Raw genomic sequence first — 25,987 nt, forward strand, 5'->3', positions numbered from 1 at the left:
AGTCCAAAAATCTTACATAAACAGATCTGTTCTGCAGGAAGCAAAATCACTGTTGACCTGTGTTTGGGTAGTTTTACCTCCAGTTTTGCACAAAGTATAATCATTGTTGACCAGTGTAATCAAACCCTTATATAACCTTTGGATGTGAGATTGTGAGGCAACTGCACTCTGGGACACAAAGACCCTTAAGGATTTTTGGAGACAGGCAGCTATCTAACTTTGAGATGAATCTAGACCTGCTAGGCTTAGAGATATAGAGGCATAATCACTACAGGCTGACTAAAGAGGCTTACTGACAAACTCGATCACAATCACACATTTTTGCTATGAATGTCCTCTTGGACCTAGAAACATGAATTTTCAAATACTGAATGCATCCCGTTCCTGTGTCGGTAAAACAGGTTTTCTATGCTATTGGGCAAATGAGTATAGAGGGTATGATAAATGAGAGAGACCAAAGAAAGAAGAAGAAGATAAACCCAAGACAAACGACAGGGTTCAAGAATCGCTCACCCCGGCAGCAGATATATAAACAGGTCAGGAGTTTCCAGGCCTTTCAGCAAGGAAGCAGCAGTGGCCAAATTCAGCTGCACGTGTCCCGGTTGTGAGGCTAACGGAGGGCTTCTCTCCAGATCCGCCCCTCTCGTCGTGTTGTATACAACCTGAAAAAGGGAAGATCTAATTCCCTGCTGGATGAGACTGGATGGGAATGTTCATCCCTGAGACAGCCACTTAACGATCGAGCCAGCTTTGACTGACAAGAAGGAACCATGGAGCCATGGAAACCATGAGACCATGAAAATGTACACTTAAGACTTTGTTCATTGCTGTTGACAGCTGCTGTGATTCCATTAATCTGCTCTGAATGGTCAAAGACCTGTGAGGAAGGAGAGGATGAGGTACGCCTGGCTGGCCTTAGAATGAAACAGCCTGGTGCCTCTGGTAAAGAAAAATCAATGCCTGTAAAGAAATTCCTATCACCACTGAGGGGAACTGTCACAACCCTCAGCAAGAACCAGCCAGTCTTCAGGGCTTCTACAAGAAATGGGATGAGATGGAGGTGTATTGCCACTGAGGCATTCATCTCTGGCACGGGCTGCGTTTCTTGGCCATGGGCCGGGATCTCCAAGGCACATGTAATGTTCTGTAACTGATGCTGATGTGCAACTCAATCTTGCATCTCATGTCTGTGCTGGTTCCTGCCATTGGTCACATCCATTATGGACAGGAAAGTCTTTGCTCACACAAAGCAAGGACTTTAACACAGGAGGTAAGTGCTTGACCCTGTTTATTTGCAGTAAAAAATTGATGCCTAAAAATAAGCGATATTCCATTAACATGCTTAAGATGTGCAAGGCTAACTTTCCTGAAGAACCGTGTCAAGAATCGCTTTGGTTCAGGATAAATCACATGACATGCGACATTTGAAGCCCTCAGACTGCTGAAGTTTGACTGGAGGTCACATTACTGCTTTGATTTAAAATGCATAGCTTCACAATTTAGCAGAATTCAGGTTTTGGCAGGACCTACAGTGAAGCATTATTCACAGGCTGTTCAGTGTGTCATGCCACTGTCACTGCAAATATATTTAGGCATGCACGTCTTCCACAGGCGTCTCTATTGCCCGGTATTCAAAGCGCATCTTCTGCCCTGTGTATGATAACAGAATAGTCATACTCTCAAAATATGGGACCAGTGAGCATTTATAAATCCTAATATTCTGATTTAAAATAGGAGTGCACATTCAAAGGATATAGAGTGTTATCATGCTTAACACACTAATGAACGGGTGTCCTGTCAGGTTTGATGAGTTAAAATGAATTAAAAAAAAAAAAATGTTTATGAATTTTATAATAGGCTATAGAAGGTAAAACTCTGTGTAATTTGGAGAGATGCGACAAGTTCACAAAATCTGTCTCATTAATTTTCCAGTGCATGATGTGTCAAAATGAATATGATCCCAAATCCAGTGTGTTGTCTTTGTTCATATAACATCCCTTTCACTAGCAGATGTCACCTACATGCGCTGTGAACGAAGCTTCTAGTGACAAACTAATTTCCAACACAATTATTCAAATAGGTTCAAAGGTTCCGAAGGCATAACTTAATCATCACTGCATAAAAGAATCATATAATAACTGACAAGATGAACACAACAATACAGATACAATTAGTAGAAACTCATGCATATGATTAGAAATAAGCTTTCTGTACATTCTACCGTGGGAAAGTATCTTGCACAAATATGTAGAATACATGAGGTTAGACAGGAAGTGACTGAACAGATAACGAGACACAGGTGAATTAATTAAAAAGAGATTCTTGTAGGGTGGAGCAGTCAGGGTTGTGGTCACGGCAACAGTCAATCGCGTCACGGCAACAGTCAATCACAATAAGGGGAGGTGGAGTGGGGCGGTGCACCCAGGACCATAGTCATAGTAACCGTGACAGGGACAGATTAAATGGTTGCTTAATTTAGGTTCCATGGGATAGCACCTCTTTTAGTCAATACCACACCCTTGGAAAACAGTTCCTAATGAGCTCCTGAGAAAAGGGTGTTCCTCTTCTAGGGGAAACTAAAGCAGCTATTCACAAGAGAATGCAACCAATAAACAGGTCATTCTTGCCTTGACTTTAAATCCTATTTATTTTAATCCCAGCCGGTCAATATCCTACAATCAACACCTGCCAGCTGTTCTCCTAAGCTGTAAGTAACCATGCGCGTGCACACACACACGCACGCACGCACGCACACACACACACACACACACACACACACACACACACACACACACACACACACACACACAATCAATTAATTCATTAATGTCCACCAAGCAGCCAAACCTTTCTTAGTCTACAGCAATTTTTTTTTCTATTCAACTCAATGCAACACATGATGGTCTATGTGCTCCACCATGATCATATTAATTAGACTTCTGATTCAAGCTAGAAACAGGGAATACAAGAGGTTCAGCATCATCAACATCACCCCATCAATCATCAACTCTCATCTATCCAAGGATGTGTAGCAATGCTTAAGACAAAGAAGACCTCTGGAAACAGAAGATGCCATAGAAGCCCATAACATCGTCCAAACCTGATGGCGGTCTTCTCCATAGCATCAGGGCTGTCTACAGAAGGCAGCTCATCAGCGAGGATCTCCTCAGGGCTGCGTGGGTCAATTAAAATCCCTCTTTTGTCTTTGTCCCTAATCCCAATGCCTGCTGTGATAGCATTCCACAAGGCATTCTGGGACTTGGAGCCTGATACAGCAATCAGAGGATACATGTTCAGGAGCATAATTAGGCAATTGAAACATAGACAAATCTCACTCACTCACTCACACACACACACACACACACACACACACACACAGGTTTAGGTTAGGCTTGTGCAGAAAAATGCTACAAAGTGAATGAACAGAAGAGAAATCTAAGTCAAATCAATATTTGGTGTGACCACCCTTTGTTTTCACAACAGCATCATTATTATCTGCTTTATGCTGTATACAATGACGTATATGTCTATTATCAACATTTTGTTTATTTATTTTTTTGTAATGTTCAAAAAAGCAGACTGGTGTAATCTGAATTTAGAGTGGTGGGTATTTATCTCCACCTGCTGTTCAGTTCCTGTAGGCAGACATGTAGAACCTGCCATAGCTTATAATCCAATGTTAACATTCACATTTGTTCTGAGATTAGACCAGTTATGCATTTATCCTAGTTATACAACATGTAGAAAATACTTATATGTTATTATTAGTCATATATGGAACCTGAGTCTTTAAGATGGGCACCCATGACATAATAAGAGTCTACCCTCAACTCTGGGTCTCCAGCCTTCAGAGGGCGGGATAATACTGCCATCTAGCCCACATGCTGAAATACACATAACATAATGAGACGAATGTAGTCTGCTAGACCTCCATCTGCCAATGACATGGGGGAGAATAAAACTGAAGGAAATCAGAAACCCTTGTTTTTACCATTTTATTTTAGGCACAGTTAACAGTTTAGTCGAATATGATTCAGCGATCTGTACTCACGTGCAAAGCGGGCCAGAGGCCTGGGACTGCTCTCCCCTGCCTCATTTGCGACTGCAAATAGAGAAAAAGAAAGAGTGATAGAGAGATAAGCTCACAGAGCCTGCGGGCTGTATGTGCTCTTAAAGAGACACTTTTAGAAATGAAAGTTACAAACAAATACTGTAAAGGGCTCTGTTAAGGTACTTGTACTCACAAGTACTTAAGGTACTCACAACAGGCATATATATGTTATATATATATATATATATATATATATATATATATATATATATATATATATATATATATATATATATATATATATATATATGCCTGTGATTTACAGCACTGTACATGTTTTTTGGACAAAGTAAGATGTGATATTGTTGTGAAGCCTCAGCAGTGAGTGAAATAAAATGGCAGGTGTGTGAGGCAGGTGTCTCCTTCCTGTCCCTGAGGCAATGCTGACGCTCTTCAGAAGACCTGAAAATAAAGGTGAGGGAACAGTGTAGCCCAGCACTGCAGAAACCGCCAGAGTACAAGATCATACTCTGGGGAGGAATCCCTCTCTCTCTCTCTCTCTCTCTCTCTCTCTCTCTCTCTCTCTCATTCCCTCTCCCTTTCTCTCTCTCCTTCGCTCTCTCCCTCTCTCTTTCTCTCTCCCTCCTTCCCTCTCTCTTTCTCTCTCTCCTTCCCTCTCTCCCTCTCTCTCTCCCTCTTTCTCTATCCCTCTCTCTCTCTCTTTCTTTCTCTCTCTCCTTCCCTCTATCTTGTGTGTGTGTGTGTGTGTGTGTGTGTGTGTGTGTGTGTGTGTGTATGTATATGTGTGTGTGTGACAGAAAGTTCTGAACATCAATAAGTGGCCTCCATGGAGTTTTGCACTGGGAGAAATCACAAACACAGACTGGTTATCGAGACAGAACACTGGGTTACTGGGATACTGAGGTGATGTGACCATGGGTTCTACAGGTCTACAGGTCTGTTGGCAGGTCATGTGGTGTATGTGACACTGCCATGTGTATATCTTAAAAGGTCTCATTCCTTTTCCTCTGGTATGAGCCAATCTTTGTCTTTATAGTGTCAGTTATTATGTCAAATATCTTCAGCATAGACACTATGCAAAGGCTTATGGCAGTCCACAGGGAACACCCACACAAGGGTTGTTTACACATAGGAGAAAGGTGAACTGCTCTTGCCATTATCATAATAACCCATTTGGAAAGGACAACTGTAAAATACAGTAAATATATTACAGTTTTTGATGACTGCTAACGTGCGTTTGTCCAATCTGTAGTCACATTTTCAAAACTCCAAACACAGTGAACACAACATCAGTTTTCAGTGGCTATACTATTAGTTCAATTCATGTTGTTATGGCACAAAATGCAGTCATTTTACATGTTTTTATAATGCTTAAATTTTCTATACACACAAGGTTATCCAATAACAAAATTCTGGATAATTTTTGTCTTATTTACAATTGCTTGTACACAGCATGCCAAAAATGAAAAGTTCTGCAAAGGCAGCTGAAAAGTTATTAGTGTTGTACACATTTTTTGCACATATAGATAAATGAAGTATAGTATAAAATATATATATATCTATAAAAAGTATAAACTGAAGTACAGTAATGTACCGGGTCAGAGAGGAGCAAATATAACAATTTGTCCTGCAATCTCAAGTGCTGGTTTAATCCTTCACAAATGCCAGATTGGTCCCTATAACAGTGACCTCCATCTTTCGTTTTTGAATGAACTCTACCAACAACTGGTTCCAGAAGCAGAAAAGGAACAGGTGAGAGGAAACACGAGGACATTTGTGATGGGACGATGTAGCATTCTCATTCTCATGTCATCACAAACTGGTTTATAGACCACCCAAGAGTGATGTCCCTTTTCCTCCCGCCCTACTCGCCTTTCCTCAACACCACTAAGGAACTTTTTTCAGTCTGGAGGTGGAAGGTGTATGATCATCGCCCCCATGACCAAATGTCCCTGCTGCATGCAATGGATCCTGGCTGCAGAGACATTTCAGCTGAAGACTGCCAGGGGTGAATAAGGCATACCAAGCTTTTCTTTCATCAGATGTGATGTGGATGAAAACATGTGGCCAACTGCTGAAGGCCGTTTAGATTACACCTAACAAGACTGTTCAGTTTTGTATTCTGTGTGGCTTTTTTTGTGTGGCTTTTTTTGTAATGTGTATTTTTACACATATGGGACTGTCACGGTGACAGCTCCGGACCCTTCCCTGTGGGCGTGTCATGACGTCGTCTGCGTGCTGTTATGTCCATGTTTGTACTTCCGTGGGTGTGGGTTGTTTGTGAGCGTGTTCGTTTGTTACACCTGTGCCTTGTCTCGAGGTCACGTGGGTCTGTGTAACTCACTTATTTAATGTGCGTTCGCGCAGTGTCGTGTGCTCGTCTTTGTCTAAGTTTCATGCCAGTGTGAGTGTCACTTTGTTGTGCTTGCGCCACCGCAGTGAAGCTACGTGTTCATTGTCAAAGTAAAGTTCGTGTTTTCACCTTCTGCTACGTGTCGTGTCCGTTCCTCCGCACGTCACAGGGACCATGGCTAATTATGTTTACAATTACGATAATTATTTTTTGGGTTAGGCCACAATTTACAGTAATGTCCCTAATACAGTAAAATATACCCTTTACTGCAAAACTGTTACTGACTCCTTTTTTGTCTAATCTACATTCCATATAGTACCTAACAGTAAATATCACTCATTGTGTAGACAGTATGTTGCCAAAAATGCACACATTTGAAAAAAAAGTCCAAATGAAGTGGATTACAGTAAAAATGAACTGACTAAGAAAACAACAGATGTTACTGTAAAATGTCTGTTGTTTGCTGGGAGAGGGTAAAATATTACATGTAATACTGTTTCTGTATCAAATGTTAGTTTTTTTACAGTGGTTGTGCAGTGATTGACTATGTTCATCTCGAAAAGAGAATATGTGCTAGTGTTTGAAAAAATGATTGGATACTGAACCAGGTTTGCTGTGTTTTAACAAAGTTGTTTGCATTGTGAAATGCAGAGCTGTTATTTAGTTAAGAATATGCGCTTTTGAACACGATATTAACTATTTGGCTATTTGTGTGAGGTCAATGTGTTGCTGTGTTTAGAGTTTTGACAATGTATCACAAGTATTGGGAAACGCACGTTAGCAGTCGTCAAAAACTGTAATATGAGTAAGTACATATGAGCACTGGGCTCAAGTCACAGTAAGATGATGTGTAGGTATGGGAGCATGTCTTAATTATCTTGTTGTGGACCAAAGAACACGTTCTTTATTTGTGCAATAATGAAATGCAAGAAGTGACTTACAAATGAAGGGATGAATCGATGAATCGATCACAAATAGAAAGATGAATAAGAACTAAGATAAACAGGGATCAGGAGAGAGAAAACCACAGCCAGGCACAGAGACACGTCTTTTTAACAAGCAACCCTAAAGAGAAAAGAGGCCAGAGTGTGTAGTGGGGGCGATCACTGTGCAGGGGTAGTGTGGTGAGACTGGAGGCCTGTGGTAGAGGAGTCTTTTAGCCCAGTGAGTTGGTGGCTAATGCACTCTGTCCAGTGTATCCAGGGTGAGGGCACTTCATTAGTGATAATGATTCCCCCAGCGCCAGTGAGGCATGTGCACTAATGGTGTGCACAGGAGCCCTTGTGCAGGTCCCCGTCGAGGGGCACGATCACTCCTGATCCTGCATCCACAGCTTCCTTTGCATCTCTCCATCATCCTGACAGACCTGACTGAGCCTTACTGATTAGCCAACAGGTGCTCTAATGAGCTCTGTTGGGTCCCCCTGCCCCCCCTCCACACACACAAGTACACAAACAAACACACACGAGCGTGCACGCACATATAGAGCAGCAGAGAGGGGAGTCAACAAAGCAACGCAACAGGAGCCACACTGTAGTGATGACATCCTACCCTTCCCCCAATGGTGGCCATGGAGACAGTAATCACAAAGGCAACTAGAAGAAAGTCCCTTATCTGCCTAGCGTCTGCTCTTCTGCATGATGTAAAGAGCTGAGCTGTGCATGCCTGCGCAGACGCAAGCTCAATCACACCATCATGGCTTAAAGATAAAACACTGGACACTCAAAACCTCATCTCCTCAACCAAGACGCGGTCAGTGTTCCTGCCATTGGTGTGTTTAATACTCTAGCCGTCCGATGTGGCCAGGGTCACGAGTTTCGCCGGGTTGCCCAACTTCAAAAACAGGTGCCACCACTGCGGTTTTGGAAGCCACATTTTCGTAATGCACATGCGGGAGAATGAGCTGTGGACACACAGCCCCTCCGCCTCCTCCTGGCTCCATCCTTTCTGATTGGGGCCTGTTACACAAGCACTGCCACTTGACCTTTGAAAGGATGTAATTACTGCCATGCTATGTTCTCCAAAAACAGCTGTCATGTCATTTTGCCACTAGGTTGGTATTGTTCTCCTCCAGCTTTCACTCAAACACACAGGCGCACACACTATCTGTCAGATTAAACAAATCTCCGCTCTATTCTATCAGGCAATTTGTACTTACATGAATCGAGGCTTTAAAGAACATCGCTGAAGGTATTTGGACCGAATTAGGGTTAGAAAAGACACTAAATACTATTATCTAATTCTATTATCTAATAGTTTTAATTGACTGATGAAAAAATTCAACATGAAAAACAGAGTGGAAAGTGTGTCTCACTGCATTAAAATAATTATTTCACAAATCACTAAATCTTATTTTAATATTTTAAAAGTAATATTACATTTAATAATAATGAAACTATTTATATTAGACATTTTTGCTAATTTAATAATAATTGATTTATATTCTATTTTAAAGATACTTTTTGAGACAGATAAACATACAGAAAATCTTTTCTAATAATTCCATGCAGCTCATTCATGCGTAAACACCATAATTAGAGTCAGGCACTGATATAAAGGTTACTCTCAATCACTTAATTCACAGTATGAACAGCTAGTTGTAATGCAACGTAAATAAGTATTGTGTTACACTCATATAGCCACCCACAACTGCCCCATCTGGTCTTACCAATCGTGAAGCTGAACCCATCAATGCTGAATGTGGCACTCCGACATTTCTTAAATCCTTGTTTTTTGAAGCTAGGTTCTGTCATCCTGTTCCAGGAGTTGCACAAAACATTGAACTTCTCTGGTAGCTGCTGCCAGCCTGCAGGAGGGCTGTGCTGAGAGGAAACTGTCCTGTAGAGGGTGTGTGAGGCGCGAGTGACACACACTTGCTCCCTAGGTTCAGAGGAGCATGTGGTAGATCCCAAAGCAGGCTGTGTGTGTGTGTGTGTGTGTGTGTGTGTGTGTGTGTGTGTGTGTGTCGTTGTCTGTGTGAGAGAGTGGGAAAGTTTGTGTGTGTGTGTGTGTGTGAGAGAGAGAGGGAGAGTTCAGGATAGGTTATTAGAAGTGTGTGTTGCAGGCGCAATGTATTCTAGAGGACATCACCTGCCCCTCTGTGAGACTCTTCGGCGACCTCTCCACTCCTGACTGTATCCCAGGCCTGCTCGAGTGCAGATACTCACAGAGAGACTGCTGAATGTGGACAGAGAGCTCCAACTCTCTCTGATGTGCTCTCTCTCTCTCTCTCTCTCTCTCTCTCTCACACACTGTAACCCTCCCCACTGCAAAGCACATGATTAACTGCGCACACTCGCTTCTCTGTTTTGTTAACCCACACACTTAAGTGCTGTGTGTGTGTCTGGATGCATATCTGCCTGGAGTTCTCAGTGAGCTACTGAACGGCCGCCCAGTGAAGGAAGCTTTCTGTGCTGTTTACTGGTGCTGTGCTGTGCTGTGTGTGTGTGTGTGTGTGTGTGTATCTATGTGTGTGTCTGCATCATTCATTCATACACCTGCTTTCATGTACAGCCCTAACACTCAATTATTGCTTTCACAAAATATTAGCAGAGAGAGAAAGAGAGAGGGAGAAAGAGAGAGAAGGAGAGAGAGACAGATGGACAGAGAGAAAGAGAGAGGACAGGAGGGACTGATGTTATATGTGACTTATATGTCATGCTCTAATGCATAAATACAGGAGGGATAATACAGTTACATGTAGCTCCAGGAGATATAATACATCTACCTGTAGCTCCAGGAGGTATAATACATCTACCTGTAGCTCCAGGAGGTATAATACATCTACCTGTAGCTCCAGGAGGTATAATACATCTACCTGTAGCTCCAGGCTAGTATAATACAGCTAACTGTAGCTCCAGGAGATATAATACATCTACCTGTAGCTCCAGGAGAGATAATACAGCTACCTATAGCTCCAGGAGGTATAATACAGCTACCTGTGTCTCCAGGCTAGTATAATACTGCTACCTGTAGCTCCAGGAGATATAATACATCTATCTACCTGTAGCTCCAGGAGGTATAAAACATCTACCTGTAGCTCCCGGAGGTATAATACATCTACCTATAGCTCCAGGAGGTATAATACATCTACCTGTAGCTCCCGGAGGTATAATACATCTACCTGTGTCTCCATGCTAGTATAATACAGCTACCTGTTGCTCCAGGAGAGATAATACAGTTACATGTAGCTCCAGGAGATATAATACATCTACCTGTAGCTCCAGGAGAGATAATACAGCTACCTATAGCTCCAGGAGGTATAATACAGCTACCTGTGTCTCCAGGCTAGTATAATACAGCTACCTGTAGCTCCAGGAGATATAATAAAGATACCTGTAGCTCTGGAGCCCTAGAATGCTGTCAAATTTTTGTCTTTTTTGTAATTTGTGTCGAAATGTAAAATATACCATATGAACCCTATAACCAACAAATAAAACTGAACTTTTCTATAGGAATTTATTTTTCCAGTGTTTATAAAGTAATTCACAGCAGTAAACAGAAAACAGCTCCAAACTGGAATTAACTGTGGGAGTCTGGTTCTAAAGTCAACCTAATCAGCAGCGTCTGAATTAAATCTTATGCCATGTGAATATCAAAGAGGAGATAACGTGGTATTATGCAAGTAATATTTATGCAATTATGCAAGGCTTTTGTATTCACAGTGTCCTTCCCATTATCCTAGCAATAAACAGACTTTAGCACTTCAGAGGTGAAAACTACATCTAAAGAAGACAATGCAGCATCTCTTCAAACATATTCAACCTTTTGGCATGGTCCATCTTACTGGAAGAACCAGTAAGGGTCACAATGCGTTTACAATTATTTAGAAAACAGTCATTGTAATCACATGACCACAATGAAAGCAAACGATGACAAAAAGCATGATAAAAGAACATGATTCTTTTTCACATTCAGAGCTTTTCACTTTCAAGGCTCCGCACTGTACCAATGTCCTCAGAGCCAAACGGCATTTTTCTGCTGATGATAAAAATGACTTTTCACAGGTTTTCAGTTCACATCGTGTTACCATGGACAACTGGTGAAGGAAAAGTTGAGCGTCCTGTTGCTGTGGAGGACTTCAGCATACCCAATCCACCTCACGGTGACCGTCAGACGCCGGCAGCCCCCGTGCCGGAGCAGGTTAAACCCTGCATTCCGTCTTTCAGTCACCTCTGCGGTGTGAGGCTGGGGGGAAACCGGAGTGAAGGGGTTAAAAGCCGAATCTGAGGCGTATTGTGCCCATATTTTGTAGCTGGTGTCAGCTGGTTTGCTGCCAGACGTGCTGACTAGAATGGCCACATCAGAGTGGACGCGTAGACTCATTCTCTCCACAGTGCCAAGTATCGGGTGACTTGTGTTGTAGTGTAGCAGATGGCTCGGGGTGACAGTGAACTATGGCAGGTGATTTTCAGCCTCAAACCTGCCTGTACCATTTCAGCCATTAGTCCTATTGACAAACACAGCGTTTACCAGGTAATCTTTTCCATGCCTATGAGTCAGTATGACGGCGCATGTATATTGTACACACATATACATACATATATATATATATATATATATATATATATATATATATATATATATATATATATATATATATATACACACACACACATATATAGTATATTTTATATATTTACAAATATTTAAATATATAGGTTCCTTGACCACTACCTGATGTCACATATAGTATATTTTATATATTTACAAATATTTAAATATATATGTTTGTGTGTGCGAAACAGTATATATACAATGCAATAGTTTTAGGCAGGTGTGGGGAAAAATGCTAAACCTGTTGCTTTCAAAACAGCATAAATTACACACCGCATGTAAAAACCAGAGTGAGAGGTGGACCTAAGTGCTGGCTCACGCTGACAGAAAGATAGGCAACGCCTATTGTCAGTGTGAGAGAGAGACGCAAGAACACAGTAGAAAAATAAACACAAAACAATGCAGATGATTAAACGCGTGCAAAACGAAACTTAACCGTAGAGAAACGGGAAAGAAAAAATAATAAAGGCAACGCAAAAGGACGCAGAAATAACTGAGAATGCCAGGGGAAGTAACTGGCAGCAGGCAAAACACACTGCAGTAAAATAAAATCCTTCCCAAAATGAAGGTAAAACGGATAGGAAGAAAACAGTAGGGGACAACTTGAGAATGGCTAGAAAGCACCGCAGGAGATTATATATATATATATATATATATATATATATATATATATATATATATATATATATATATATATATATATACTATATACATACATTTTATATGTTGTCTATATATTGTGTGCGTTAGTCTTTATGCTTATATTTGTGTGAGTCCAAGTTGTAGTGAGTCCACATATATATATAGGGAAAATAGTCCTGAACCTCCCATTGTATCCGCCTTTTGTTGCCCAACAGAAATTATATGCGAGTTTCTGGATTACAATTTTCTACCCATTTGTCAAATCCTTGTGAGCATACTGTATGTCAAAGACTCTTCACACTTTCTACAAATCATTGAATGCCTTAAAGGACAACTGCTTGATTTGATTTTTATTTTCCTTGAATACCTAATTCATTTTTTTCAATGGATAGTAAAAGTCTGTACAATCATACATAATGAAAATGGTTTGAGAGCTTTTAAACATTTTCTTGATGCAAGATCTGAAAATAACTCTACTACAGTCATTCCCTCAAGATGGCTGAACTTGTGTTGAATCAGAACTGCTTCACTTTTGACTCCAAGTACTACTCACAAATCGGAGTCAGTATGGGAGCTAAAATGGAACCATCTTATGCCAATTTCTAGGTTGGATTAGTTGAGAAACATTTTCTGAGCAATTTGAGATTCATAGATGACATATTTGGTATTGCTCCATGCACATTAGAAGACCTCCAACTGTTTCGTTCTTCAAGTTCCACCAGCTCTTGAATACACATGGAATATAGCCCATCCATGAGCACACCCTTCTGGATCCTTCAGTGAATTTTACACATTCTTGTTTAAATACCACCATTATAAACCTTCAGCCTCTCATTCCCAACTACACTACATTTCTTCCCATTCCAAGGTCTGAAAAAACTCCATCATTACAGCGCATTTGTAGTGACAATGAAAACTTGTGTGAGAACATTTTCAAAACGTCAAAGATGATGCCTTTGGTTGTGTTTTACTTAGAGTGGATGCACTAACCTATAAACAATCTACTGAGAAGATTGAATCTACTGAATCCACAAGAATTCCTTTTGTTAACTTATCACGCTAATAAAACTGTGGCTAATATTACATTTAAACACTTCAGGTTCTTCCAGGATGGTGTACACACTACATCCCCATTTTTAAGGATCCTCCAATAATCTCTTATAGACGAGACCATTAAAGACGTGCTTGTCTAGAATGATTTAATTAACCATTCAGATTCCATCTGTGGTACTGTAGCCTGCAACCAATCTAGATGTGTTGTGTCAATTTATTAAACACAACCACTAAAAAACTGGCACAAAAGGATCGATTGTCATCATTCATTCATCCTCATGCACCACAGCAAGAGTTGCAAGAGATGTAGTCAGCATTACACTGGAGAAACCAAGAGAAGACTTGCAGATTTGTTTGTTGAACACCTTCAGACCATCAGGATTAAGAATATAGCATTTCCAGTGTCAAGACATTTTAATACTAATGGACATTGTATTAATTGCCTATCTGTTTGCATAGCCAGTTGTTGCTATGGCAGCAGTGAAATTGTACGAAACTGCAGTTTCCAGAGAAACAAAGTGTTTTTTTAATTAGTAGGACTTATTAGTAGGATTTTGCTTGCACAGCTGGTGAAGGACCTTTCTCCTGAGACAGGATGTCTTAGACTGTGACCTCTTTAAGCCAAGCCAGTTCAGATCTGAAAGTAACCACCAACTCTTGCTTGTGCACACAGGGGTGTAGGTTCCTCTGACCAGGTCATGATTATGCATTAGCAGCTGCTTAGGAAAATGGATGTTGGCTCCTATAGTGAAGCTTGAGATTTTCCTGGTAACGTCACTGACTCTGGCACCGATCACCTCTGAACTACACACACACACACACACACACACACACACATACACCAATCACCTCTGACCTACACACCCTCACACACACACACACACACACACCAATCACCTCTGAACTACACACCCTCACACACACACACACACACACACACACACACACAGTATAGTGAGGTTGTGCACCTGTGAAGTGTTTCCTCCATCATCTTTAATCTGAAAGACAGAAGGGCAAACATTTGGGTAATTTCTCTTGTACCCATAAGATACAATTTTAATCTTAATCTTAAACAAATCTTATTTGCTTGCTAGTGGGTACATATATAAAAGTGTTTGACAGATACTCAACACCTTCCCTACTCCCACAGTCATCTTAGAGTCGTGCAAGGACTTATGTCTGATTGAAACTCTGCTCCTAACAGCTCTCCCTTTTAAAAGCTCATACAAAGCCATTCAGTTTTTGATTTTATTTAGCCAGAGGTTCCATTTATCCCATGATTTCAGTATCAAGGGCAGACAACAATTATCATGCATAAAGTGATTCATTCATCTGACACCCACATACACGCTGGCAAAGCATGACTATTTTTATGGTTAATTATCACACATTCAAAACCACAGAAACTATACAAAACTAGAAAAACTGGAGAAAAAAAAATATGTACAGGTCAACCTCCGCCTCCCGCTGCACACCGACAGAACTAAGAGAGAGAAAATCAAGGACCATGAGCATTTACGAGCTCACAATTCAAGCCCAGCACAAGGACTGTTAATCTTCCTGCTACTGAGTGGGTGTAGCAGGACAAAAACCCAATCAGCCGTTGCTCACCATCCTACAGTATCAGAGCTCTTGTCATCTGAAAAGACCTCAGTCCTCCAATCTCAAACCTAGGAAAACTGCAGTTGTGTTACCATAGGAACCGGTGCATGTGACTCGTAGGTATCAGAGACTACAGACCTGCACACTCAATATAAATCATATCTCAAGTACATCTGGGAATACTGTGAATGGTTCATCATGTCAAAAAGTTTGACAGTTGTATGTAGTTGGCAGATCTGTGTAACTAATATTCCTAAAATGTACTGTATAAATATTCTGTATAAAAATTCCTATATCAATGTGGTTTGACCTTAGCCATGTGAGAAGTGCTAACTGTAGTCAATAAAGTATTAAATAATCTGCCAGTTTCCCCTAGAATCCTGGGAGAGAGAGGAGACAGCTGTCCTCAAAAATGTTTGAGTGTGTGTGCACTCAAAAGTGGAAGGCATTACTGTCTCATCCCAAGAATTCATCCCCCTTAAGCTATTTTCCATTTTGTTGTGCTACAACTTGTAATAAAAATTTACTTACTGGCTTGACTTGGTTGTTTTCCATTTAACTGATACAGACATTTTTCAACTATTTTATTGTGAAAAAAATTTTTATGAATCAAATATCATGTTTTCAGCCCCACAATAATGATAGCTACAGCTACAAGTCTTACAGGATATAAATCAATCAGCTCTGCACGTCTGGATCCTGACGTTCATGGATATTGTCCAGCAAAATTGCTCAGGCCGTGTCAGACTAGTAGGTGACAACTGGTGAACAGCAACTTAAGTCTTGGTACCGATGCTGAATCAATTTGAGGTCTGGGCTTTGTCTCGGCCACTCAAAATAATTGAGGTTCTTGCTGTTGAACCAATCCAGTGTAGCGTAGGGTTGTTGTCTTGTTGCAAGGTGAAACCCGCTCCTACTTTCAGGTCAAACAGATTTTCTTCAAAAATTGCTCTATCCATCTTGCTTTCAGCTCTGCTCTCTTTCTTGGTCTCTGCAGGTGGAAAAAATCCCTACAGTGCATTGGTGCAAGCTCTATGTTTATGTTTCAGTGCGTTGGTGTGAGTTCTATGTTCCAGTGTGTTGGTGCGAGCTCTATGTTCCAGTGCGTTGGTGTGAGCTTCAGTGTGTTTCAGTGCGTTGGTGCGAGCTCTATGTTTCAGTGCGTTGGTGCGAGCTCTATGCTTCAGTGCGTTGGTGCGAGCTCTATGCTTCAGTGCGTTGGTGCGAGCTCTATGCTTCAGTGCGTTGGTGCGAGCTCTATGCTTCAGTGCGTTGGTGTGAGCTTCAGTGTGTTTGTGTGAGCTTCAGTGTGTTTCAGTGCGTTGGTGTGAGCTTCAGTGTGTTCCAGTGCGTTGGTGTGAGCTTCAGTGTGTTCCAGTGCGTTGGTGCGAGCTCTATGTTCCAGTGTGTTGGTGTGAGCTTCAGTGTGTTGGTGTGAGAGCTTCAGTGTGTTTCAGTGCGTTGGTGCGAGCTCTATGTTCCAGTGCGTTGGTGCGAGCTTCAGTGTGTTTCAGTGTAGTGACCGTTTGGTTTGTGGCATACATAGCACTTTGTAATATGGCCAGATTTCTCATCAGTGTGTCTTTTCAATGAGTCTCTATGACCATTGCAAACTCCCAAAGTGGTTTCAAATTGCTTTTATTTCTTCAAGAAAAGCTTTCTTCTTGACATTTCTATAAAGCCTCAGAGTCTTGCATCTTCCAACATAAGGTGCATTTATACTTTACACCTTTAAAGCTCTTTTCAGCTCAGGTCTGCATCCTTTTCTGACCTGGAAGACCTCCAGAGATTTAATATTACCTGCTAATCTCATAAAGCAACATACACGAGAGCTTGGCAGAACAGAGCTAGGGTACCTCAAGAACTTCACATTTCATCTATATGACAAATTATAATGCACAGCTTACATTCAGAGATACCTGAAACATCACTTGTTTTATTACGGTAAAGTTGCATCTCTATTCCTTGTTTTCTATTTATTAGTGTAATCCTTAGCTATTGTTCAAATGTTGACTGACTGGTTGACAAATCATTCTAAAGTCACACACACAAGTTGTAATTTAAGGTTGAAGTAACTGTGATACTTCAAGACATTTTCATACACACACAACTGTTATCTTTCTGAGAACAGCTAAAAAGTAGTAGATACTCGGGAAGAGTAAAACAATACTGCCCCATTTAAGACTCTCCATTAATCTCACTTTTTTGGCACAGCTGACATTTACTTCAGATAACTTTAATTATTGCTGTTTTATGCTTCTCTTGAGTATATTAAAAGTTATTATATTCAATTTTATATGGCTACAACAGAACCAGCCCCAAAGACCATGAGCTCCATGATGTCTGGATTTACTGTGATTTTACTGTGGAACTGAGGAAGGGACCATTGTGTCTAATGACAGTAAAAGTCATGTTGAGAAGTTCATGGTTTGTTTAACTGCAGGGCAAACCAATCTTGTGTCGCATTAGGCATGTATGAAATCACCGGAGTGTAATAAACACGTCTGAAATTGGGAAGACATTGGTTCCCCAATTACACTGATCTCTGTGGATGTGTATCAGTCTGTACTGATCTCATGGCTAAGTCACTGATGGGAGAGGGGGTGGATAGAGTATTTGAAGGTGTATGTTATAAATAAGTATTTAATTAAAGCTCTGTTCATAATAATCATCTCTCCATCACTAGAAATAAATTCAGGATCTTCTTCTGTCCTTATTCATTAAGGCCCGAGCATGAAATACAATCCCGTTCTGACGTCACCACACACACAGAATTATATTTAATTGTAGGGATTTCGGTCTTCTTATGCTCGAATCATACCATTATCATTCATTAAAATCACCACTACTGAATGTTTCCATTAAAAGGTCAGAAAATATGTGAATCTTATACCCTTCTGCTGCCACTAGAGAGCAGTGTTTGTCAAATACATTGAGGCAATCGTCTAAACAAATAACGTTCGTTGCATTCCTGCATTGTAGTAATAACGACTTGTAAAACATGGTGTGATAGGACATAGTGTGCAAAGCGTGTGTACAACAAATGAGACTCTCCAATCACACCAAGTCCAGACATTATGAAACTCATGATGAAAAACAAAAATAAAATGTAATATGTTAAGAGGCAAAAACACAGGTACCTGAAGAACCTTCTGTTGCAGGCTCGATCGCCAGCTGTGCCAACATATTAAAAAACATTTTTATATGTACTGCCTCTTTTTCTACACCCCAAATAGCAGCATTGATGTTAATGTATTTGCTAGTGGTCTGCACATGTGAAGAGGTTAAATGAATACACTCACATGGTAGTCCGAGACAGTGTGAAAAACACACCAGGTCCAGTTTCAGATAAATAAGCAGGCTGACAAATCCCACAGGGATCAGACAGAAGAGCAAACTGGACATGAAACCAGGCAGAAATGTGAAACAAGTGCAAATGTAAGCAATGGCTTGGGAATGCCAGACAAAAGCTGTATGGAACTTCACAAAGACAGACGGTCAAGAAATAGACAGATGCACAGGTGAACCTAATAAATGGGTGAGCAGCTACAAAAAGGATGATTATGGGAAATGTAGTCCACATGAGGCAGGTTAAAGGCCACAGATGTCAAACTTACTTTACAATGTTTTATTTAGCAGAATCAAGTTTGCATTTGCATTCACAAAAATATGACTGATTGTCCATTGTCATTTAACAGTACAAAAACTCCCAAATCCTTGTTCATTAACTGTTGTCATTATTTCACCCCTATAACCAGATAAATATTACAAATATGTGCTCATTCATTATCCTTTGTGTGTAACACAGAATGTAAATAATGGCCTCAAAATGGGATAATTTCTCAAACACCTAGTGAGATAATGTGTATAATAAAGCCATTGTGATTTCTCCTGCCACACACAGCTCACTTTAATATTCTTAATTCAATCCATGTCATGAAGACAGTCTGAGATTACTTGTGTTTTGTGACAAGGCAAATTATACTGGAAGGAATAATTATTTTCACCTCAGAACTCAATGTACTGTATGCTCTGAGGTGCTTTTCTGTGTAATCCAGGTTCATAGAGTGCTTATTTGAGGAACCGGCAGGCCAGACCAAACCAGTCTGGCTTCTCTTCTGACCTTTCTCATCAACAAGTCACTTCAGCTCACAGTACTGCTTTCTTATGTTTAGGGTTGGTTTTTCCACACTGCTTTAACTCTAGAGAATGTTGTGAATGAAAGTCTCAGGAGGCAATTTCTGAAATACTCAGAAATCCATCAGGGACCAACAACCTTGCCATGGTCAGATTACATTTTTGTTCATTCAAATGGTTCATGTTTCTCATTCTTCACAAACTTCACAGGTTGTGCAGGTGAGCGCAAAGGCAAGTATATTTTCCATAAAGTTGTTTTTCATGAGCAGCCGAGAAAGGAATAAACACTTGAAGGGGATCATTAAGTTGACTGACGACACTTGTAGCAAATCACCAGCAGCTAGCGGTATAGCCAAGGTAAACGAATTTAAACAGAGAAGTGGAAGCGTATAAATCATCTCAGCAAAAACAAATTTGACTTCTCAGAGTAAATCGGTTCAGCGGGATCGTGCTGAATATGCAGCATGTACTTTAAAGCCATTTTTATTTGTGAGTTTATGCAGCACATCTAGGTCAAATACGTTCCTGGGCCTTACTTTACTGATAGGATAAAAGTGCCCAGTGTGCCCCCAGTTTAACCTCATTACTTTATTGAACCTAACTTCAGTGAACAGAGACATTAGACCTGCTACATTCCCCATCAAAGTGACCAATCTAAGCAAGAGTGCCTGTCTAACCTGCTCTTGGTAGCAGGCATCATACACGTGTTCATCCTCACTGCAGGGTGGTCTGGAAAAGGAGGGTAGGGGATAAGAGTAGTGGTTTATCAGGATATTAGATCCAGCTTTATGAGAGATGTGGTTTATCAGGATATTAGATCCAGCTTTTTAAGAGTTGTGGTTTATCAGGACATTAGATCCAGCTTTATAAGAGTTGTGGTTTATCAGGACATTAGATCCAGCTTTATAAGAGTAGTGGCTTATCTGGACATTAGATTCGGCTTTATAATAGTAGTGGCTTATCAGGACATTAGATTCGGCTTTATAATAGTAGTGGCTTATCAGGACATTAGATCCAGCTTTATAAGAGTTGTGGTTCATCAGGACATTAGATCCAGCTTTATAAGAGTTGTGGTTTATCAGGACATTAGATCCAGCTTGATAAGAATTGTGGTTAATCAGGACACTAGATCCAGCTTTATAAGAGTAGTGGTTTATCAGGACATTATATCTAGCTTTATAAGAGTAGTGGCTTATCAGGACATTACAAACGTGCAGTTTTATCCTATCAATCACTATACCTAACTGAAGGTGCACTGATACATCTGAAAATCACTGCTGCTTCTCACACCCTCCACCTCAAATATCAATGCTCACTCAAGGTCAGTATAATGAATGTGTGAAGAATTTGTTAGAGACCATCTGGACATGCAAAATTTTAAGGCACAATGTCTCCATATTTCTTTTTCTCAAAGGTTTATTGATGTTGACCTAGTGAAAGCAGTTTTGGTGTTTATGAGACATAATTCTTCTAGATTTTGGTAATCTTGTAATAGCATACAAAACAAAGCAGCTACTCAGATTATTGCTGTAGTCTAGTACAGTGTAAACTAACAAAAATACTGCGTGAAGTATTGGCCTACTATTCTGCTCAATCACAACTGTATCTGCAGATTTTTCTAGAATAGCAAAAAGGCACTTGAAAGCTATTGTTGTTTGTTTTCCTCACACAGAAACAACAAAAATACCTCAGCCTCTAGCACTACATCTTTGTCCACTCAGTGCCTGTCTCCTCCACACCTGTCTTTCACATGCAGTTCATTCCAGCTCTTCACGATGCTGGCTGGACTCATTAATTACCTGCCACAGGACACATGGAAGACAAAAAGGGTTATTTTATGTAAATAAATACTGTATAATAATGTCACATGTCATGGGGTTTACTTACATGCCCATCTCTTGTTTCTATGGTTTTAATCATCACCTTCTTAGACAGGTTCTCCATCATTGGTCTGGTTTCCATCATGGTTTCTGGAGAGAAAGGATTTTTCTGAAAGCCCACAAAGTGAAAACTTATTCCACTATAATGCAGTAGCAAATTTGTCTTTTAAAAGTGAATCAGAAAGTCACATTTTAAGGTCAGGATGGTTTACTCTTGTGCTTTGCTAGAACTGGCTGTATTTCTGTAGTTCTAAAAAGATCCCAGTCAGCACTGCAATTATCTTGTACTGAACTTTACCTCTCAGATTAAAGGAAGACAGGTTAGGCACTGGTGTGGTGATTCTGAAAAGGAGATCTGGATTTAGTGTCACATGTAAAACCTCAGAAATCCTAATCTCCATGGCAAACACTCCTAATCTGTAATCCTGAGAAGAAAGCTCCAACAATAGCAAAAACAAACCTAAACCTCACAGCAACTGCAGACACGCACAAACACATTCTGAACTAACAATCTAGTCCATTGCGATTAGTACACAATCCATAACATTTATGTCCAGAATAATAAATTAGATGAACTTTGAGCATGATGAGATGGACTAGTTTTCAGGGTGAATGTTAGCAGAGTTTTGTCCTGACCTGCTCTCTTCTCCTTCTAGAAGCTTCCTGTAGGTGGCGATCTCAATGTCTAGGGCCATCTTAACATTGAGCAGGTCCTGGTACTCGCGAAGGTGGCGGGCCATCTCCTCTTTCATGTTCTGGATGTCCTCCTCAAGGTGGGCTACAGTGTCCTGGTACCCAGACACCTCCACGCCAAAGCCGTCCTCAAGATCCTTCATCTGGCGCTCCAGGGAGTCGTTCTGACCACGAGCGAAGAGAGGCGGGTTAAAGCCCGGTGCCCTGCGGGTGAGGACCTCACATGGAGCTTAAGTGCACGACCACTCACCGTGCCTTTAAGAGTGTCCACCTCGCAGGTCAGCGTCTGGATCTGCCGCCGGTACTCGTTGGTCTCCTGCTTGGCATTACGCAGGGCTTCAGAGTTTCGCGCAGCAGCCTCTGATAAATCAGCAAACTAGAGAGAGAGAAAGAAAGAGCAAGGGGGCGTGGCCTTTCATTCGAAACTAGACCACTACACAAACAACAAATGATGCTATAAAACCATAATGTGAAAGGAAAATGAAATTATTAAAGGCTTTGGCTTTTGTCAACCTGTCTGGCTTCAAGCTACTGTTTAATTAGCACTGAATGAATGAATCCTTGCTAACAGGGTTGGTCTAAGCAGCATATTAGGTCAGCCTGCTTCTCAGGGAAAAGGAAGCAGTAATCCATTAACGTTGTCAATACTATGACTGTCAGTCACATTTCAAAGCTGTCCAATAATCCATTGTGTGGAATGCTTTCAGTAATTGGCCATCTGTTCTCTCTAGTGAATGAAACCCACTATTACCATCTGCTGTGCCTTAACCCAGAGGGAAGCCATCCACTACACACCACCAATTTCAGGACAGACACTTGTATGCCTTAAAGCTAAAGGTAACATAAACACAATAATACACCACACCAGTTTCTGATCTGAAGGATAATATTTAAATGTTACAATATATTATGCAACTGTTAATGTTCTGAACAACTGTTTGCAAAAGCATTAAACAACCTTTGACTAACTTATCTGTCACAAATCGTATCATTATTGAAATAGTCAGAACTATTAGGTAATTTATACATATTCTCTTTCAGAAAGAGAAGCAATATCTTTGAAGCTGAGTCATACTCCACTAATATACACACCTTGGACTTGTACCATTCCTCTGCCTCATGGATGTTTTTAGTGGCCAGACTCTCATACTGCAGCCGGACGTCCCGCAGGGCAGCGGTCAAATCAGGCTTGGCCACCTCCATGTTGATCTGGACATGTTGGTCATGAACCTGAGCCTGCAGCTCCATAATCTCCTAAAGAGGGGTCACGCAGACATGTGTATCATCGTCTTGTGCATTGCAATCATTGCCTTGTTCCTAAAATTAAGGTAATGAGTAAAAAAATATAAAAGAAAATAAATTAAACAATTAAATTAAAATGTATATGGTTATGGATAATTAGTCTATTTAAAATTTTTTATTTACGTGGTGTTTTGGTCAGCCATGTGGATGCTTGATCCTGTGTTTCACCCTCTCGCCCCACTACCACCTTCATTCTCTTCATGTGATTTCTTAACCTCTGCTGAGCATTTAATCTCCATGCAAATCTTCCCTGACAATCTACGTGGGCTCAGTGAGAGTTTGTGTTGCATACAGGAGAGGAGTGGAACATAGGCCTTGCACAGGGGTCACAACAGGTCAGAGTTCACTGCCACAGGGGTCACAACAGGTCAGAGTTCACTGCCACAGGGGTTTAAATACCTCGTCATGAAGCTTCTTCATGAAAGTGATCTCCTCTCGAAGAGACTCCAGCTTCCGCTCCAAGTCTAGACGCACCAGTGATGCATTATCCACATCATTTGAACACAGTATACATGTAATACATCAATTCAGTGCGAACGAGATTTTGACACGATTTCATTTCACAAGCCTTCGCCTCATTAGTTTGGACTCCAGAATCAAATACATGTTCATGCTCTTATTCTCTGCTAAATACAGTACTGAATGAATTCAATAAGACCAGCTCTTTGGCCCCTGACAGTGTCTATGTTCCTTTGTTTATCTGGAACATCACAGGCGGTACTGACAGATACCCTTGAACACATCCTCTTATTGTGTTCTTCCAGTGTCTGAGGTTGCCCCCCAAGCTAAACGTAGTACCGTCCACCCAGACAACAGCTTGTTTTGTCATCTACCCACATGCCCCCACCACCAACACAGAAACAGTGCCAGAGTGAAATCCGCTTTCCTACCATAAGCTCCAGTGACAAAGCTGCACATAGAGCAATTGGCCTAACCCTGACACTGGACCACAGACGCTCAGTACCACCAGGGAGACTAGTCCCCACTGCTAATCACTCCCAGCACCACTGTGGTTTCAGCATATCACTAACAGCTGCTGACAACACCTCTCAGTGAGGTTTTCAAGATACAATAAACTAGAAGCAAAATCAGTATTTTCAGTCTAGTCATGAGTAGAGACAGATCTACTTGTTTGGTGATGGTTTGGTTTTGTTCGTGGAGGAAACGTACCTGTCTGAAGCTTTGGAGGTTGTTTTCAGCATCTTCTCTTTGAAGCATTTCCTCCTGAAGCCTGTCAAAGACACAGAAGCATTACAACACTCACATTACCTTCTCTTCTTATACAGCCATTGCTTCCTAACATACATAGACTCATATGTGTTTTTGTAATATTTCCTATGATGATATAATTTTGTATATATATAAAATTGTACTAGCTATAAATATATTAATAAACTAGAAACTGAAATAGTGGGCAAATGCATCGGGAACACTGGAACCAAAAAACGTTTCTTGTGAAGATTTATACATACTTCTCTTTAAGGCGATGAATATCCTCTCCCAGATTATCTCGGTCCAGTTCCACCCTTGATTTTTCGTTGGTGAGCTGGTCCATTTGACATCGCAGTTCTCTCATCTCGTTCTCGTAAAGATCCCCAACACGGGACGTGCCTCTCCCTTTCAGCTGATCCAGCTCCGCTATTAAAATTTTGTTCTGTTGCTCCAGAAATCTCACCTTTTCTATGTAACTGGCAAACCTGTCGTTGAGATGTTGCATCTCAGCTTTCTCATTGGTGCGACTTGCTTTGAATTCGGTGTTGATGGCATCGGACAGGGCGAAGTCCGCCGCATCTGTCCCCAGCCTGGGCAAGGGTGCGCCGCGCAGTCTGGAGCTCCTGCTCCCAAAGACGGATGGAGGCGCAGAGGGAGCCCAGGAGAGCCGCGGTGCGCGCACAGGGCTACAAAACTGACCACTTGAAAATGTGGACCGAGCCATCCCTGGTCTCTCTCCACCAAACATCCTGGTGTAGGAGGAAGACTGTCGGTTAGTTGTTCTGTTAGCCATTTGGTGGTCGCTTCTTTTCGGCTTTCTGCTGTCAACGCCCACTAGGTGCTCACGTCCCACTAAACTGGATCACTGGCCCGGTCACGTCCCACTGGATCACTGGCCCGGTGGTGCTGGAGGGTGCGGGCTGGTCTTTATACCCCGCTCCCTATGCAAATAACATAACGGTGCAGGGGGACGTGGCTCGGGAATCCGGGACAATAGACCGTGGACATAAAACTGGGGCAAGCGTTTATTTTTATAATGAAATGAAACTTACGCATTATACAGTTAGTTAGGTCGTTTGTTTATTGTATTGTATAGTCATGATCTTTTTCTCTCATATCCTCCCAAGTAATGGCTTATTGCAGCTTCAAGTCCTCTTCTGAAATTCCTTAGCCTACTACAGGTCCACAAGGCAGGAGTTCAAGTTCGTTATTTTCGCCATGGACAAGGGAAAACGCTTTTGTATCAGCTGGATGAACATACATAAACAACACAAAACACTGTGCACCAGGCAAAACTTTGTCATTTATTCTGATTAAATTTGTTGATTCTCCTATAATCACCATAAGTGAAATTTGTGAAGAAAATATTTAAAAGCTTGAACTGTACAAATAACCTTTACCGTCTACTGTATGAGCACCTGACACGCCTCGGAAAGTCGGACTTTATCGGAAAACCCGAGTTTCTTATTAATAGCCTAAATACGA

General features: G+C 41.1%; 2 protein-coding genes and 2 long non-coding RNA genes across 9 annotated transcripts in view; 1 reads left to right on the forward strand and 3 right to left on the reverse strand.

The window, feature by feature from the left end:
• Positions 1-9,193, reverse strand: part of pde1ca (phosphodiesterase 1C, calmodulin-dependent a) — a 68,615-nt gene extending 59,422 nt beyond the window's left edge. For all 5 annotated transcript variants that reach the window (XM_076971865.1, XM_076971864.1, XM_076971868.1 and 2 more), the window contains exons 1-3: positions 9,094-9,193; positions 4,052-4,102; positions 3,101-3,266 (exon numbers count right to left, since the gene is read on the reverse strand). In XM_076971865.1, the coding sequence (XP_076827980.1) occupies positions 3,101-3,266; positions 4,052-4,102; positions 9,094-9,178 (302 nt within the window). In that variant the 5' untranslated portion in view covers positions 9,179-9,193. The remainder of the gene's footprint in view (positions 1-3,100; positions 3,267-4,051; positions 4,103-9,093) is intronic.
• Positions 1,195-4,222, forward strand: LOC143474404 (uncharacterized). Its single transcript, XR_013120752.1, has 3 exons — positions 1,195-1,270; positions 2,661-2,707; positions 3,024-4,222. It is a non-coding gene; the product is annotated as an uncharacterized LOC143474404 (long non-coding RNA).
• Positions 9,194-13,227: 4,034 nt separating the features above from the next.
• Positions 13,228-18,804, reverse strand: LOC143474405 (uncharacterized). Its single transcript, XR_013120753.1, has 3 exons — positions 18,581-18,804; positions 14,645-14,674; positions 13,228-14,480 (listed from the first exon to the last, which is right to left on the reverse strand). It is a non-coding gene; the product is annotated as an uncharacterized LOC143474405 (long non-coding RNA).
• Positions 18,805-20,813: 2,009 nt separating this feature from the next.
• Positions 20,814-25,437, reverse strand: vim (vimentin). Of its 2 annotated transcripts, none has more exons than XM_076971871.1 (9): positions 24,763-25,437; positions 24,460-24,521; positions 23,690-23,784; positions 23,081-23,242; positions 22,239-22,364; positions 21,932-22,152; positions 21,594-21,637; positions 21,303-21,404; positions 20,814-21,214 (listed from the first exon to the last, which is right to left on the reverse strand). In XM_076971871.1, the coding sequence occupies exons 1-8, from the start codon at positions 25,293-25,295 to the stop codon at positions 21,343-21,345; spliced, it is 1,305 nt and encodes a 434-aa protein (XP_076827986.1). In that variant the 5' UTR covers positions 25,296-25,437; the 3' UTR covers positions 20,814-21,214; positions 21,303-21,342. The 2 variants fall into 2 exon arrangements, with proteins under 2 accessions (XP_076827986.1, XP_076827985.1); XM_076971870.1 differs by having other exon boundaries at positions 21,303-21,385; positions 24,763-25,434.
• Between the last annotated feature and the right edge of the window lie 550 nt (positions 25,438-25,987).

The sequence above is a fragment of the Brachyhypopomus gauderio genome, chromosome 13, assembly GCF_052324685.1.
Source record: "Brachyhypopomus gauderio isolate BG-103 chromosome 13, BGAUD_0.2, whole genome shotgun sequence".
Taxonomy (NCBI): Eukaryota; Metazoa; Chordata; class Actinopteri; order Gymnotiformes; family Hypopomidae; genus Brachyhypopomus; species Brachyhypopomus gauderio.